Source organism: Neofelis nebulosa, chromosome 8 (assembly GCF_028018385.1).
Source record: "Neofelis nebulosa isolate mNeoNeb1 chromosome 8, mNeoNeb1.pri, whole genome shotgun sequence".
NCBI classification, from domain to species: Eukaryota; Metazoa; Chordata; class Mammalia; order Carnivora; family Felidae; genus Neofelis; species Neofelis nebulosa.
This window is the reverse complement of record NC_080789.1, coordinates 30705848-30723875: the sequence shown is the minus strand read 5'-3', so window position 1 is coordinate 30723875 and position 18028 is coordinate 30705848. Positions and strand designations below refer to the sequence as shown.

General features: G+C 39.5%; 1 protein-coding gene across 5 annotated transcripts in view; it reads right to left on the bottom strand.

Annotated features, from left to right (window-relative positions):
• Window positions 1-4720: 4720 nt before the first annotated feature.
• Window positions 4721-18028, bottom strand: part of POC1B (POC1 centriolar protein B) — a 96617-nt gene continuing 83309 nt past the window's right edge. For 4 of the 5 annotated variants that reach the window (XM_058741831.1, XM_058741829.1, XM_058741830.1 and 1 more), the window contains 2 exons: window positions 8995-9213; window positions 4721-5085 (listed from right to left, as the gene is read on the bottom strand). In XM_058741831.1, the coding sequence (XP_058597814.1) occupies window positions 4981-5085; window positions 8995-9213 (324 nt within the window). In that variant the 3' untranslated portion in view covers window positions 4721-4980. Of the gene's footprint in view, window positions 5086-8994; window positions 9214-18028 lie in introns of those variants that run through there. The other variant, XR_009265479.1, reaches the window with a different exon arrangement.

Below are 18028 nucleotides of genomic sequence, written 5' to 3'. Positions count from 1 at the left end.
TTTTCTGTGTGATCGAACACTTTATTTTGTTATTCCTAATTGTATGATTTACTCTCTGGACATATGGAATATAGCGTTGTAACTTATCTGATATCATGTAGCCCAGAACGTGGTCAAATTTTGTTTAAAAATACACTTAGACAAAAAAGAAAATTTTCTTACATTTCCATGTAGTTCTTTGTGTGTATGTTAAGGCTGCCTTATTAGTTTTGTCTAACACTATGATAACACTAATAAAATTCTACTTCTATGGGGCGCCTGGATGGCTCAGTCAGTTAAGTGTCTGACTTCAGCTCAGGTCATGATCTTGCTGTCTGTGAGTTCCAGCCCCATGTCAGTCTCTGGGCTGATAGCTCAGAGCCTGGAGCCTGCTTCGGATTCTGTCTCTCCCTCTCTCTGCCCCTCCCCTGCTCACACCTCTGTCTCTCTTTCTCTCAAAAGTAAACAAACATTAAAAAATGGGGAAAAAAATAAAATTCTACTTCTGAACAGTTGGTATTCTCATTTGTGTTGCATTTCTGTCAATTTTTTCCCGCCATGTACTGTTTGCTTTATAAATTTAGAAATTTTACATGATTGGGCTATTTCCCTTACTGCTTTTGTTGTGAAATCTACTTTATTATGAGAAGAATCGCAAATCGGAGACTTTATTTTTACTAGGAACATGTTTGAAAGTTGACTGGGAAGAAAATTCAATTTTTGTACTTTGCAAAGAAAAATACTTGTGCACACCCTCTCCACCCCCGTTAACCTCCGCCTCTTGGCAAGCCACCGCCCTATTTTCCTAGTAAGCCCAAGCTGCCATTGTGTTACCTGAGTCACATTTGAGGCTTATGCAGGGCAAACTGGCAATTACACGGTGTTCCTAGATTCAGCGTACATTCATAAATCCCCTGGTGCATGGAGTCTAAAACCTCGTGACTTCATATGGCAAAAACATAGTGGAATATGAAGCATACAACGTCTTAAAGACACAATTCCACTTAAATATCTGTTCGAGACCCATCTATGCTTACCATCAAGTTTGCTCATGAGTTGAACATGATTATTCACCAACAACCTCCAAATAGGGGAATCATTTCGGCACCCAAATATTTCCACCCAGGGATAGAGGGTTCATCTTTCAATCCTCTTAGATGCACAGGATTTATCTTGGGAACAACAGACTCCAAGTTTGCTCCTCACGGGAATGAAATGTTAAGTGACGATCTGGACTGCTTTGTCTTTCAAGAAAAGGCAGAAAGTAAATAATACTTGTTCTCCAAATGTCAGAGGCCAAGGATAATATGAGTTCCGGGTAAGTCTTGGTCTTACTGGCACTTACTGGTTCACATTCCAGGCCCTTCTCCCACTTCCCACTTTTGCCCTGCCTTTATTGAGGGTAATTATGGCATTTGTATTCTCAGGCTGAATTCCTCTGAAGTTGCTCAGAGGCTAGCTTTTGGCCTGAACCTTGAGGTTTTCTGTGTGCGGAAGGCTAATTTCTTTTACGCATTTATTCTTTTTGTTGTACTTTTAATACATTAATTTTGGATTAAATATCACACTTCCATTCATTACCGCGCCATACCTGTATCCTTGCCACAGGTACAGTTGAAATAGTATTTGAAAATGCAGTCCGGGGAAACAAAATGATTAATAAATAGCAATAATACCCACCATGTATTGAGCACTTCACTCTGTGATAGCTACTGCGCTAATCATCTCACAAACATAATTCAGTTGTTACTGTCACCTTTTATAGGTAAGGAAACGCAGCTTTGAGTACCTTTCCTAAAGGTCACACAGCTAGGACCTACCATGTCACTGTTAAGCTATGCAACAAACAGCAAGTCAGAGCAATGCCCCCTCTGCCCCAAACATCAAGCATCTAAATTGCTACCTATGCTATTTCTTCCAATCCCCTCGATCTAGTTTTTACTGCTTTTGGCCGGAAGTGGATTGAACAACCAACATTTTAAAACCACTCGAATCAATGAAAGTTCTCATTTCCTCAACAAGTATCTGCCGAGTTCCTGTGCATGAGGTGATGTGCTCAGTGGGGCATCTGAAGATAGTGCTTGAGTTTTGAGAACCTAGAGCCACCTTGGAAGAGGCAGAATAGCACCTGTATTGCTGTCTACGTTGGACCGGAGACACGCAGGGAATGAGTGGAAGTGAATGATTTCACACTGGGTGCTCAGGGAGGGCACCTCTGAAAAGGCAGGCTGTGAGCGGGGCTGGAATGTTATGAGGGGACAGTGTTCCAGGCAGAGAGAATGTCAAGTACAAATGCGCTCAGGTGAGAGCTGTTTTACTTCTTCAAAGGCAGGCAAAGAGGCCGCTACGGCCAGAGGGTAGTGAGTAAGGGAGATCCAAGGCAGAAGCGAGAGCAGGTCCACGAGGAGGGGAGAGGGGTCACATCACTACTGTCAAGGCTTGAGCTTTGGCTCCGAGTAGGATGGGAAGCCCTGAAAGGTTTTGAGAAGAGCCACACATTTAAACTCGCTTTTCAGTGACCGCTCTGGCCTACTATGCGAGGAGGGCAGCAGGCAGGCCAGCCAGGAGGCACGTGTAGTTGTCCAGGTAAGGGGCAAGGGTGGCTTGGGCCCTGGCAGGTGATGGAGACGAAATCTGCTGAAGGAACGGAATGTGAGGTGTGAGAGAAAGGAGGCAAGCCTAACTCTAAGGTCTTCGGGCTGAGCACCTGCCAGGAGAGATGGGTAGACTAGGGGAGGAGCTGGCTGGTGGCTGGGGGAGCAGAGTTTGGTTTCGGACATATTCAGAAAGGCCTACTAGTCTTCCAAGTGGAGGTGTTGATGAGGCAGTTGAATACACAGGACAGGCTGGAAATCGGATGAAGACCAATTAGAAGCTAGAAAAAGGGGGAAGAGATCATAAGTGACTCTCTTGAACAAGTTTCAAGGCACTAAAAAAACCCTTTTTTTAACATTTATTTATTTTTGAGAGACAGAGACAGAGGACAAGTCAGGGAGAGGCAGAGAGAGAAGGAGACACAGAATCCGAAGCGGGCTCCAGGCTCTGAGCTGTCAGCACCGAGCCCGACGCGGGGCTCGAACCCACAAACTGTGAGATCATGACCCAAGTTGAAGTCGGACACCCAACCGACTGAGCCACCCAGATGCCCCAGTTTCGAGGCATTTTAATTTATATCATCACTGTTTTTAGATCCCTTACAAAGGTCTGTGATGGCTGTAAAAATACGTGGGTGTCATAAGAAGTGACTATAGCTTCACCACCAGTTTCTACAGCGTGGGCCTTAGGCCAGCCAGCATCTACCCCACCTGCGAGCTTCTTCAAGATGCAGACAGTTGGGTCCCAACCAACCTGGTGAGGCGTACACTCAGGGGACAGGGCCCAGGACACTTGGACAGATGCTCCAGGAGATTGTTATACACAGTTAAAGGTGCCTGAGCTGGATAAGAAGTTTAGTATTTCAAGGTTTAATCATTTAGAAAGAAAGGAACAACTTTTTTTTTTTTTTTTAAGGTAAAGTGTCTTTATTGTTTGAGGCTTAAGAAATTGTAAACAAAAAACATTATGACATTTCATTTCTTGGTCTTTTGTACAAGGTTATAAAAATACAATACCAGTTAGTCTTTATAAACTCTTGAAAATGTCTACAAGTTCACACTTAGTACAATACCAAAAGGCACTTAAAACACAGAATGAGATGATTTTTTTAAAAACCACCTTATAGATATGATTGAAATTATTTGGGAAAAATTTATAAATACAGACTCGTACATAAATAGGATTTGACTTTTGCTTCTTTTTCAAAACATTTTCCCCATGTTACCTACAGACAGCATAAATGTGACTGCCCTCTCCCACCTTCTTTGTTCTTGATTTAGGTTAACAGAAAAACAAGCTAATATTAATCTGTTTTTCTTCAATTTAATCCCTTGTTTTAGATAAAACAAAATTCTTAATTTGTAACCAAATCACCCTAAGCATTTTTTAGAATGCCAGGCTCAATTTCATTTTGTTTTAAATCACATTCATTTAAAAAAAAAACAGGAAGACAATGATGTGAATATTATACGGACTTATTACTCAGCTGCCAAAATCACCCTCAGCAACATTTCTGAAGCATGTGAATGTACATGTGTGTGTATTTGTAAATATCACCGTTGCATCTTTCAAGCTCCAGAGCTTACTGAAACCACTCTTAATGCTGGCTTTGTAAACCAGGGCATAGGTCTGGACACAACCCAAATCATTCAGTACACTCATCTACGAGAGGAAAGACGCGTGAGCTTCTCGCATTTTTAGCTCTTCATTTTCTTTCAGGTTGAGCAAAGGATAAGCCACGTACACCATAAGTTAAGTAACAACCCACCACCCTGTGCCACGTATGTGCTGTTGCTAATTAAAATAAGCGTGTTCTTGCTGTGGAAATTCTACACTTTGGGAATTTTGGAAGATCAGCATTTCAGGGCATTGTTAAGAAAGAATAAATATTTTTGAGCTAAAAGAAATATGAGTCAGAGCACTAACTCATTCTCTGCATACAGGATGCTGTTTTAGAGGTAACTATATTACTTCACCCCAACGGTGTTGTTCACTAAAGAAACACATCCATTGCTTTAAGGAATTGCCTGAACGTGATTAACTGCAATGATTTAACAATGAAACCCAAAGATTTGATTACTTTCCTGGCAGGATTTGGACTATAAATGAAAACTGGCATTTAAAATAATATGGGGGAAAATATAGAGCCACTTGAATACTTACCACTTTATTACTGCAATTATAATCAGTAATGATTTGAATTAGTCCTTGACATTGACTTGTGTGTTTCAATTGGTCGTTAATTGTGCCTTTTCTGCCTTTGGTTCTGTTGCTCACCCTTTTAAGAGATGCCATGATCATTATAACCAGCACACGGTTGTGTTGCATGAAGGGAGCGTCTCGTACTACCTTCCCGAGCCTATGTACCTGTGTTCGTTTATCATGCCTCTGCTCATACTTTTCTATTTAACTTTTCTGCTGGATAGCATTGAAAAGCCTGTGCTGATTTTCAAGGCAGTCTTTCAGCTTATCCTCTGTCAAAGTCAGTCGCTGCTCCAAGATTGAAACAGTCTGTAAAAGGAGGACAAAATAATCAATGCCTGGTGACCTGATGGTGAGGACGGTGATGGTAATCTCTGCATAGGGGATGCTTTTAGGAATTTGAATGTCCACCCTTTTGCCAGGAAGGGGCTCAAAATTAGCCCCAGAGCTTGTTCAGTTTCTGGGCTCTACCATGGGGCAAAAAGCACTAGCAAGCAATTTGAGGAAAAGATAAAATCTGATACCTTTGGTGAGAAAAAAGATGAGGACTCTGTAGACCATTCTTGTCTGGCACGGATGCCAGGGAAGAGGCCATACGAACCGTTCTAAGTGGGCTTTCATGCTACATGGCAGTGTGGGGAGTGGGGGCGGAACGCCACCCGCCCAGCCCACGGGCTCCTTAAATGTCATCACTGGCCATTCTGGCACGATCAATCCATGATGGACCATAGCTATACCACACCAGGGAGCTGGAAACCTAGTTTACTTTGAAAATATTGTAATGACTGGCATCAGTTCTCACAGCCTGAAAATGGTAACGGCACCTCACAGGGTTGTTAGGAAGACTGGATGAAATAATGCACGTAAAATGCTTATGCTAGTGCCTGGCACCCAGGACTTGGTGAATCTTAGCTATTCTAACTCCTTTGGCTAATAAATGAGCTTCTGACTAAACACACACACACACACACACACACACACACACACACACACACACACACAAATGGCTACTTTTAAATGTGCCAGATCCAATTTTTTGTGATATTGACTACTTCATCTTTTTAAACTTTTTATTCTAAAATAAAATGGATTCAGGAAGTTGCACAAAACACATGTCCCTTAGTGAATTCTCATGAGAAAAGTACCCTCATAACCAGCACCCAGGTCAAGAACTGGAACGCCGCCAGCCGCCCCAGAGTTACTCCCAGGTGCCTCGCAGAGTCCTCACTTCTGTCCTCCCCCAATAATAGCCACTTTCCTGACCAAATTATTTTCTTGTGTCTCTTTATGGTTTTATCTTTCAGGTGTACATCCCTAGACACTATAATTTCGTCTCACCCATTTGCAAAGTTTGACATGTCATTTAAAGTTCCTTCTAATCTACAGCTTCTCATCCCCTCTCCCTTTTTTTTCTTTATAATTTGTTTGTTGACAGACTCAGGCCATTTCAAGTAGAGTTTGCCTGTAGCACTGCCACCAGTCTGAAGGTGAAAAAGAGCACGCTGAGGGTACAGTCTGGTCCGTTTGGTTCTCTGTATGCTCTACAAATTGGCAGCTGGATTCAAAGGCTTGAGGAGACTCATATCAGATCTGTAAGACTACAGATCTACTGAGATCTATAGATAAGACTATAGGTAGTGGTCTATTTTGTTAGAAGCCATGTTAATAAGGTTTGATCATTTCTTTTTTCGTGATGTTGGGAACTGCTCAAGGCATAAATCTATTCATTCTTGAGGATTGTAAATGATGATATTCTAATCTCATCCTTTAAAAAAGTATTAGTTGGGATAATTCATTAATAAGAGACACTTTCCTCATCTACTATGTGGCTATCCAGTACTAGAGTTCATATAAGAAAGGCAAAACAGGGGCAACTGGGTGGCTCAGTTGGTTAAGCATCCGACTTTGGCTCAGGTCATGATCTCGCGGTCTGTGAGTTCGAGCCCCGCGTCAGTCTCTGTGCTGACAGCTCAGAGCCTGGAGCCTGTTTCAGATTCTGTGGCTCCCTCTCTCTCTGACCCTCCCCCGTTCATGCTCTGTCTCTCCCTGTCTCAAAAATAAATAAACGTTAAAAAAAATTTTTTTTAAATAAAAAAAAAAGGCAAAATAAATGCTTGGTTATTTTAGTAAGTTTCAAGATAATGAATTGATTCCCTATCACCCTCTGAAGGTAAACAATTTTTAAAATACCATTATTTACCAGCTTTTACTTTTATATTTCATACTATATATTATGACTAATTAAAAAATGATGCTGATAATATTTTTTACCATTTCTTGAGTACGTATATGGGCCAAGCATTTTGCCATATATTTTATACACATTATTCCAATCCCACTGAAGGGATTTATATGTATATTATTAATACCCTGAACACCGGTTAACTCCATTCATCTACCATATAAAGTGTAATTTTATTTTAATTTATTTCTAATTACAGTTCAGTACAGATAGGTTATAAACACTGAGTTAGATGTTCAGTCATCTGTAATTAAAGTGCATCAGAACATGTTTATTTTACTTGCTACGTGCCCACAGATTCAGTGTTTCTATTTTGCAAGTGTGCTGGGCTTGCTTTTAACCTCTTTAATTGTAAAAAGAAAGCCAGCCTTTCAAAATTAAAAGGAACAGTCAATAAAGCTTAAAGTGATTCATTTAGCCTTGAATTGGGAGAGATGGATCATGAGGCTAGAAGAATAGAGTGGACAGACTCATTTGGAAGAGTCTCTAAGAACAACCTAACATCGAATGCAACAGTATAGGTGAAGAAGTTGGGGCAATATGGGAAATAAGCCAACCCAAACTAAATCTGAAAGGGAAACTGCCTTTAAAGGAAAGAAATGTCTGACAAACGCAGAGAAAGTCACCTCCAGCACAATACTGCAAAATGAAAATTGGTGATTTTAATATGAGTTTCATTGAACAAATCGTATGATGACTCCAAGTTCTCACCTGGCTCTTTCCCACATTCTGACAGGGCCCCAAATCCACATATGTGCCCCTTGCCTCTAAAGGCCCTGAGATGTTATCCCTGGTTTTTAGTATTCATTTAATTAGTGGTTCTAAACCCTGGCCGTAAAACATAATCATATTGGGGGGCAACGAGACAAATGTCAGGGCCTTACCCCAGACCAATGGCAATGGATTCTGTGGAGATGAGAATTGGCCATCTGTATGCTTTAGAACTGTCCAGGTGATTATAACGTACAGCAGTGATGAGAACAGAATGAGATGATTTCTATGCAAGAGCTATTCCAACATGAAATATGTATTATGGAAAAGTAATTGACATCTCTCCAGTTCACATTATAGCCTCTCTTTCTGTATAACTTATAACAAGGTCTGCTCATTCTACGTATTGCAGGAACAATAAGACTTCTTCAAAGGAAACAATCAACAGAGCTGGAGGAGAAACCTTTGATGTATCCATTTCAACACACAACTTCTCTTAAATGACATCTATTATCTCCTGACCGAGAGTTGGAAGACCTTTGGTACATAAAGATCCATAGTATACCTTCTTTGCAAATGTAAAATGGCATAAACGGACAAGTTAAAATTCTAAAACAAGAATGCAAAAACTATAAAAACTATCACCTCCAGAAGAACACAACATCAATGTAAAAAGCTTTGAAATGAGGAAAGTTACATCTTGGACAGTGAGAATATCTGCTCCTTGCCTCTAAAGGGGAAGGGAAGAACTCTAAGGGAAGAACTATAAACTGTCAAAATTTCATTCTAACCAAAAACTGTTCACCATTTTTTCAATAGCCCTAAATATTTCTTTGATAATGTCCTAATCTGAACATACTACATCAAAAATCTTAGAGTAAAACGTTACTGAGCAGAATCAAATACATTTACCGCATGGAGTACCAGTGCCATTCTTTATAGACTCTACCATGCCCTCTGGCCTCCAGAAGCCAGATAAAGTGCCGTGGCAGGTGTGTGTGTGTGTGTGTGTGTGTGTGTGTGTGTGTGTGTGAGCATGTGTGTGTATGTGCACGCACGTGCACATGCATGGGCACACACACGCGTGCCCTCTGTAAGATCTTACTAGAGCAGCCCAGCAGAGCATGCCTTGCTATATCAATGGCCACCCTGAGCTTGCCTTTCTGAGAAAAAAGAACTTCCCCCTGCTCTGCAAGTTCTACAAACTACCGCAACCAGGATTATTTTAACTCACCCTGAAGTACACGTAAAGCACGCTAACCCACCTGTGTCAAAACACTGAGTTGTTCCATGATGTGCTCTAAAGCATCAGTCACGGCGAGTGGTATGCTTCTCTGGCTCTCAGAAGGGAAGTCACTCGTGTCTTCTGTTTTCTTTTTCGAGGTTGTTGGTGAACATTCCGATGACAATAAAGAAGGGTTCAAGAAATAACTGTTGATCTCTTCACCTTTGTCTGCTAAGGTTCTAACAGTGGTATCTGTTATCTTTGACATCATAGAAAAGATAGGAAGAGTTATATTTTCCAAGCTTTAAAAGGAGTTTTCAATATTCCTCTTCTAAATACCCAGCTTTCGTTTAATTATTTACCCTCAGTTGCAGTATTATAGAAATTACTATTGCAGGGAGAAAATAAAGCTAACAATGAATAGAGAAAATTTACTATTTTCCTTGGTATTTTAATGAAATACACTTTGTATGTATCTGTCTGAAAGAGGAGGCATTCTACCACTAAAAAGACTGTTAGATGCAGTCCAATTCTTAATTAAAAACAAATACCATATCAAGATGACTATTATTTTTACAAAAATCAAAAATAACAAGTATTGGTGAGGATGTGGAGAAATCAGAACACTCATGCAATTGCTGGTGGGAATATAAAATGGTGCAGCTGCCGTAGGAAACAGTTTGGCTGTTCCACAAAAAGTTAAACATAGAATTACCATATGATCTAACAATTCCACTCCTAAGGATAAATCCAAAAGAACTGAGAGCAGAGACTTAGATACTTTTACACCATTGTTCATAGCAGCTTTATTCACAATAGCCGAAAGGTGGAAACAACAGGAGTATCCATTAGCAGATAAACATATAAACAAAATGTGGTATACACATACAATAGAACATTATTTAGCCACAAAAATGACTGGAATTCTGATACATGCTACAACAGGATGAACCCTGAAAATACTATGCTAAGTGAAATAAGCCAAACACAAAGGAAAATAGTGTATGAGTCTACTAATATGAGGTATGTAAAATAGGCAAATTCATAGAGAAATAGTAAAGGTTACTATGGGCAGGAGGGACGGGGAGGGTGGAGTTATTGTTTGATGGGTCCAGAGTTTCTATTTGGAATGGTGAAAAAGTTCTCAAAATAGATAGTGGTGATGATTACACAACACTGTGAATACTTATTGCCAGTAAACTGTGCACTTAAAAATGGTTAAAAGGGTAAATTTTATGTTGTGTATATTTTACCACAGCAAAACAAAAAACATAAAAACCCTCCAAACAATTGGTAATGAACAACCTGAAAATAAAATTAAAAAAAAAAAAGCTCCATTTACAATAGCACCAAAAAGAATAAAATACTTAGGATAAATTTAATAAAAGAAGTGTAAGACTGATACATTGAAAACTGCAAACATCACTGAAAGAAATTAAGGATATAAATAAATGAAAAGGCATCCACACCTGTGACACGTTCATAGACCAACCAGAACACTTAATACTGTTAAGATGGCAATACTCCCCAAATTGATATGTACAGATTCAATAGAATTCCTATCAAAATCTTAGCTGCCTGGTTTGCAGAAATTGACAAGCTGATCTAAAATTCATAAGGAATGCAAGGAACCCAGAATAGCCAAAATAATATTGAAGAATAAAGTTAGAGGACTCACACTTCCCAATTTAAAAATTTACTACAAGACTACAGTAGTCATAAAGACAAACATATAGATCAACGGAATAGATCTATATGGCAGTGGGCATAAAGACAAACATATAGATCAACGGAATAGATCTATATGGCAGTGGGCATAAAGACAAACATATAGATCAACGGAATAGAACTGAGACTCCAGAAATAGTCCTTCCACCTATGGTCAATTGTTTTTTTTTTTTTTTAACAAGGTTGCCAAGACAATTTAATGGTGAAAGAATAGCGTTTTTCACAAATGATGCTGGAAAAAGTAGATGTCTAAGTTCAAAAGAATGGATTTGGACCCTTACCTCACACCATATACAAAATTACCTCAATATGGATCATAGACTTAAATATAAGAACTAAAACTATAAAACTCTGAGAAGAAAACATACAAATAAATTTTCCTGACCTTGGATAGACAGAGGCTATTTAGACACAACACCAAAAGTACAAATAACTGACTAAATAAATTGGACTTTATCAAAATGAAACACTTTTGTACTTCAAAAGATATGATCAAAAAACTGAAAAAAAAACTCCACAGAATGGAAGAAAATATTTGCAAATCATATATTTGATAAGAGACTTGTTGATGAACATATAAAGAACATATGAACTCTTACAAATCACATATAAAAAGAAAAATACCTCAAAATATGGTCAAAGTATCTGAATAGATGTTTCTCCAAAGATACACAAATGGCAAGTTCATAAAAAGATGCTCAACATCATTAGCCATCAGGGAAATAAATGCAAATCAAAGCCACAATGAGATACCACTTCACACCCACTAGGATGACTAAAACAAAAAAGACAGAATCTAAGAAATGTTGGTGAAGATGTAGAGAAATTGGAACCCTCAATATATTCACTAGTGCAACTGTATAAAGGTACAACCACTTTGGAAAATAGTCTGGGTAGTTCCTTGAAATGTTAAAGAATTACCAAAAGACCTAGCAATTCCATTCCTTGGTATATACCGAAGACAAATGAAACTTGCTCATGAATGTCATGGAGGCATTATTCATAACAGCCCAGAAAATGGAAACAATTCATATGCATCCAAATGCTGTGATAATGAATGGATAAACAAATGTGGTATAACCATACAATGAATGTTATTTACCCAAAAAGGAAAGGAGGACTAATATATGCTACAATGTGAATGAGCCTTGAAAACATTAAGCTAAGTTAAAGAAGCTATATACAAAGGCCATGCATTGTATGATTTCATGTACGTGAAATGGTCAGAATAGATAAATGTATGAAGACAGACTGAGATTAGTGGTTGCCAGGAGCTAGGAGGAGAGAAGAAGGGGGAGATACTGGTAGTGGGTATGAGGGTGATGAAAATGATCTAAAATTCTCAGTCACCTGGCTGGCTCGGTCTGTAAAGCATGGGACTCTTGATCTCAAGGTTGTGAGTTTAAGCCCCATGTTGGGTATGGAGCCAAAAAGAGAGAGAGAGAGAGAGAGAGAGAGAGAGAGAGAGAGAGAGAGAGAGAGAGAAAGGAAGGAAGGAAGGAAGGAAGGAAGGAAGGAAGGAAGGGAGGGAGGGAGGGAGGGAGGGAGGGAGGGAGGGAGGGAGGGAGGAAGGAAGGAAATAAAATGTTCTAAGATTATTTTTGGAGTGGTAAAATAGTTCTAAAATTAGATACTGGTGATGGTTACACAACTTTGTGAATATACTAAAAACCTTTGAATCATACACTTTAATAGGGTGAATTTTATAGTATGTGAATTATATCTTGTTAAAGCTATTGTGAAAAACAAACAAAAATCCAAATACATATCACAGAAAAAAATTTTAAAGCTTTTAATCAATTTTACATTTCTGGTTATCACATGAGAGTTCCTGAGAGAGGTCACCTCCAACATGTTACCTTAATGATGTTGATGATGATGGTGACAACAGGGCTTGTTTTATACTTGGTACTGTTTCAAGTACTTTTACACACATGAACTGATTTAATTCTCACAATAATCCCATCAAGTAGGTTCTACTAATATTCCCATTTTACAAATGAGGAAACAGAGATACAGAGAGATTGAGTAACTTGCCCAAGGCCATACATACACGTAGGAAAGATGTATGAGACGTAACCAATCATAAATCTCCATGATCCTTCCAACCATTTTTTTAGGAATATGAAAACTTTCAAGTTTCCTCTGTCACAATCTTACAAATTCACCACTTGTTGAAAATAATAAAAAACTCAAAATCCACCATTCACAATTCAAGTGTATTTTAAAAGTATGTATAAAATGCATCTTTGTACTCCTACCTAGCTAAGTGTATCTGGCTCAGGGTCTCTCTGTTTGTTCACTCAGCGAATAGTCCCGGGGCCCTGCTCTGTGCTAGGCACCATTCTAGGCAGTGAGAACCTAGCAGTGGGTAGCATGACCCAAGACTTGGCTCTCCTGAAGCTTGAGCCCTTCAGTCATTTGGTAATACATCTTTTCTACTTTTCACCCTCCGAAATTTATAAACTTATATTTTTGTTTTATTGTCTAGCAGGTTATATTTATCTTCAAAAACCATCCTGGTCACTGAGCAGTTTTGCTCTGTACCCCTATTTTCCCCCTTTGTGATGTGCCTGACAATGTTAAAGTGTGAACCCAAAACACCTGAGTGGTATCATTTTAGGATATGAAGCACTCATTAAAATCCACACCTCAAAACAATCCCATTACTAACCCTTTGAATTATTCATTCCACGTGGGGAAGTAAAGCTAAAATTGTCATTAAAATGTCCAGAAGCAAAATTCCTAGCAATCACAGACCATGGAAGAACAAGTTAACACAAAGGATTTTTAATGTTACTGATTAGCCAGATGCAACTATGACCCACTCATTCATGCTCTGAGCTAAGGGAAGTGGGAAAGAAACATACAGAATTTCTTTACCTGGGTCCTCGGCTAGTGGCTGGTGGCAATGATGGAAATGAAAGCCCCGTGAAGATGAGTATGAAATATAAAAAGGATTTGCTGAGAAGCCCTGCCTCACAATCACGGCCTGCATTCCAGATCCTGGGCAGTCATCTTACCGATCGGGAACAATGTGTGGATGGCCATGTACAACGCAATGATCCTCATCCCAAAATAATTCCTCCTCAAAGAACAGACTCTTTTTTTTTTTTTTTTAACATTGCTTCTGCTCTGCCTGCAATGCCTTCTCTGCCCTTCCAGCAGAACTGAATTCTTTTTGATCTCTAAATGTCGGCTTAATTGTCACTTCAGAAGGTCTTCCCTGACAACCTTCCTGAAACTGGACCTTCCATTCTCCAACATGGCATCCTGATGTTTTCCTCCATAACTGATCAGAGTTGGTGTCTACATATTTGTTCCCAGTTTACTGTCTGTCTCCCTCACTAGACTGTGCTATGCCCACTCCCTTACCACTGCATCCCCTCGACTGGGCAGGAACTTGAATCCTTTTGAATATGTTAAGCGTTTGTATGCAGATTTTATTACTGTTCTCAAAGATGGAAACCAAACACTCCATATGACCAAGGCAGTCTTTTTCACATGGGTCACATCACACCTACATAAGTACATGCAAATATCACTACATGCAAATATCACTCCCTAGACGGTAAAGGGAGGTCTAGGGAGTAAAAGATCTCAATGCAGTCTTAACAATGCTTTTCTTGTTGGGACCAGCATCAAATAGATTACTATGATATGACATGTGGAGATGAATAAAACACAGAAAAGGGTATGGGCAGAGAGAGGGAAAGAACTTGATCTACATTCTACATTAGCCACCTGACGTAGCTGTCTCTCAGAGGTTCTGGAGCCTAGAAATTAGCAGATTCTTTCCCATGAACCAACCCCAACTTTGCGTCTTATTTGTACAGGGAGAGAGAGATGCACAGCTTGGGGAAGTTTTAACACACTCATTCATAAAATAAAAAATTAAGAAAATGAGAAAGGCAAAAATATGTTTAAGATTCTGGGCCATCCAAAGTCCAGCAAGTGAGGCTTTGGTCCCTACTGCTCTCAGTGCATCAGGCCCTCCCCTACCTCAAAGCTGCTAGCATTCATTTCCTGGGTAAATGCTTCCCAAGCACCAACATCATACTAAGCATTTACCAACGTTAAATTTTATGTCGCCGACCAAAATGAATGAAATCTTGCTATTTGCAACAACACGATGGAGTCAGAATATATCATGCTAAGCAAAGTAAGTCAGAGAAAGATTAGTAGCATATGATTTCACCCATATGTGGAATTCAAGACACAAAACAGATGAACATAGGGTAAAGGAAGGAAAAATAAGATAAAAAGAGAGAGGGAGACAAACCGTAAGAAACTCTTAAATATCCACAAACTGAGGGTTTCTGGAGGGGTGTTGGGTGGGGGATGGGCTAAATGGGTGATGGGCATGAAGGAGGGCACTTGTTGGGATGAGCACTGGGTGTTGTAACTAAGTGATGAATCACTAAGTTCTATTCCTGAAAACAATATTACACTATTTGTTAACTAATGTGGACCTACATTTTTTTTTAAATTGAAAAAAAAAAATAAACGTAAGCATGGTGCAAGAGAAGTGTGTAAGAATTCTGCTCTCAAGAATTCTCTGTTGTGGTGAGAGAATGAAGACAGAGCAAGGCCCAGAACCCTTGCAGCGCCTGGCACATCACTTGCACTGCAGAATGAACAAGAAACACGGCAGACAAATGACTAGAAGACTGCAGAAAAGAGCAAATGCTTTGGTACTTCATAAAAGGAAGAAATCATACTATACATCATACATACTCTCTTTTATTGCTGACACGTGAAGTACAGGGAGGTAAGAAGAGCTCTTTCTCTGGCTGAGTCAGCAAACGAAGGCCTCCAATGGTAGGCATTAAAGCCACAGCAAAGAGCAAGGGAGATGTGGCACCTTCCTTCATGGAGCTTGCAGTTCTCCAAGGAACCGCTTCCTCCAAAAGGATGGCAGGACAATCACCACCCCTATCCTTGGATAGGCCCATGGTTGCCATCTCAAAGATGGAAAATGCAGCCTCACCAACTGCATGAATAAATTTGAGTGGCTGAGAAACCCTTATTTCTACACGTTAAAAGGCTCGACTCCCCATCGGAACATACAAAATAAAACAAGAGGTACAGAGTTGACTAATGCAAACAGCTTTGATGGGCTGGAGAGCTATATACAAAAGCTCTGATACTCTGGGGTCAAAGGGCTCTTAGCAGGTTGTGTAGATGTCATGGAAAAATTAATGCACAATTTTTCACTCGTCACTTAGAGAACGAATTTTTAATACATTAATAGAAATTGAAAACTGTGGCATTTGTAAGCAAATTTTTATCAGGAAATTAACCATGTGACAATGTAATCAAGGGCCCCACATCTAAACTATTACTATTTATATAATGAACAATGGAACATTCAAGATACTGTGGTGCTCCATTACACCTGGGAGATCATGTATTATATTCATCCCCTTCCTCTCCTCTCCTCTCCTCTCCTCTCCTCTCCTCTCCTCTCCTCTCCTCTCCTCTCCTCTCCTCTCCTCCCCTCTCCTCCCCTCCCCTCCCCTCCACTCCCCTCCCCTCCCCTCCCTCCTCCTCCTCCTCCTACCCCTCCTCCTCTTCTCACTCACTCCATCTGGGTGAGCAAGTCAGAACTAATCACGGGTGTAACTTCACTCTCATAAGTCATCATTCCTGCCATCAGTAGAACACTGTCATTTCTTGTTATATTTGTGTTCATATGTCTATATTCCCAACTAGTTTATGAGAGGTAGTCTCTTGAGTTCAGTGGCCATAACTTTATCTTTTTTTCTCAGGTGTCTAGTACAGTGCACGAGACACTGATAGGGCTCAGCTGTTGTGGAACTTTGATTGCGATTCACTGAATTCACTGTCCTATATCGGTTGAACCATGAACAAAATATAAATATTGATAATTTGACAGTATTTGGAGACAAGCAAAAACCCAAAGTTAAGCTAATGCCATTCTCTACTAAAAATTACTGTCTGAAATGCCTCTTCAGAGGCACAATAAGGGAGCAATGGAAGCATTTATCACTTAACTGCAAATCTGCAAATCACTTCTTGATTTTTACCCCCCCCCCCCAGCATACTTGATGGTTTCTAATGGCCTAGCATAAAGACTTTCTGACAAATAGGAATGCAAAAGTAGGCATGTCACATGTAAAGATAACCAATGACTTGGCCTTCAGATATATAATAAATGGGTTAAAATAAGTCAGTGTTGGCTTATAACTAATGATTTTAGTCTTGGCTTAATTCTGTAACTACAGAATAAAACAGACAAAAGTCAGAAAAGTCTATCCAAAGTGGTCTTGATGTGAGCTAATGTGAGTTTCCCATCATTGAAAATGCTAAAATAGACTTGCGATGGTCATTTGTTAGGGATATTATGAAAAATATACAAGCATCAGGTCAGGAAATTCTACTGAATGCCCTTCAAAGTCCCTTCCATTCTGGATATTCTGAATTTTTAAATATTTATTTATTTATTTATTTATTTATTTATTTAGAGACAGAGCATGAGCAGGGGAGGGGCAGAGAGAGAGGGAGACACAGAATCCGAAGCAGGCTCCAGGCTCTGAGCTGTCAGCACAGAGTCTGACGCAGGGCTCAAGCTCACAAACCGTGAGATCATGACCTGAGCAGGATATTCTGAAATTTTTAAATCACTGCACGCTCGCACACACACACACACACACACACAGTTATAAAATGCCTGCCTGAAACAGACTACGATAACAAAAAAATCTTTTGCTGGACAAAAATAAAGGTAACTATTATTTTTCAAATAAAGAATGGATTATTTACTTTCAATAACATTTAGAATACAAATGTGAAACTTCAATAATCTCTGTATGCAATCTAAAATAATGAAGATATAACATTCATTCAAACAGCATTATTTTATTTAGCACCTACACATCAGAGAAATTCTAAATGCCAGGGATACATAAGTGCATTAGTGTCCTACTGCTGCTGTGACAAATTACAAGTTTAGTTGCTTAAAACAACACAAATTTATTATCTTAAAGTTCTGGAGGTCAGAAGTCCAAGATAGGTTTTGCAGAGGTGCCAGGAGAGCTGTGTTCCTTGTGGAGACCCTTGAGAGAGTCTGTCCCTTGCCTTTTCCGGCTTCTAGAGACTACTGCTTTCCATGGCTCCTGACTGTATTACATTAATCTCTGCTTCCATTACCATATCTCCTTCTCTAATTTTCATGCCTCCTTCCTCCCCTTACAAGCAACCCAGTGATTGTATTGGGCCACCCGAATAATCCAGGATAATCTCCCCAACTCAAGATCCTTAACGCCATCACGTTTGCAAAGTCTCTTTTGCCATGTAAGAAAACACATTCACATATTCTGGGA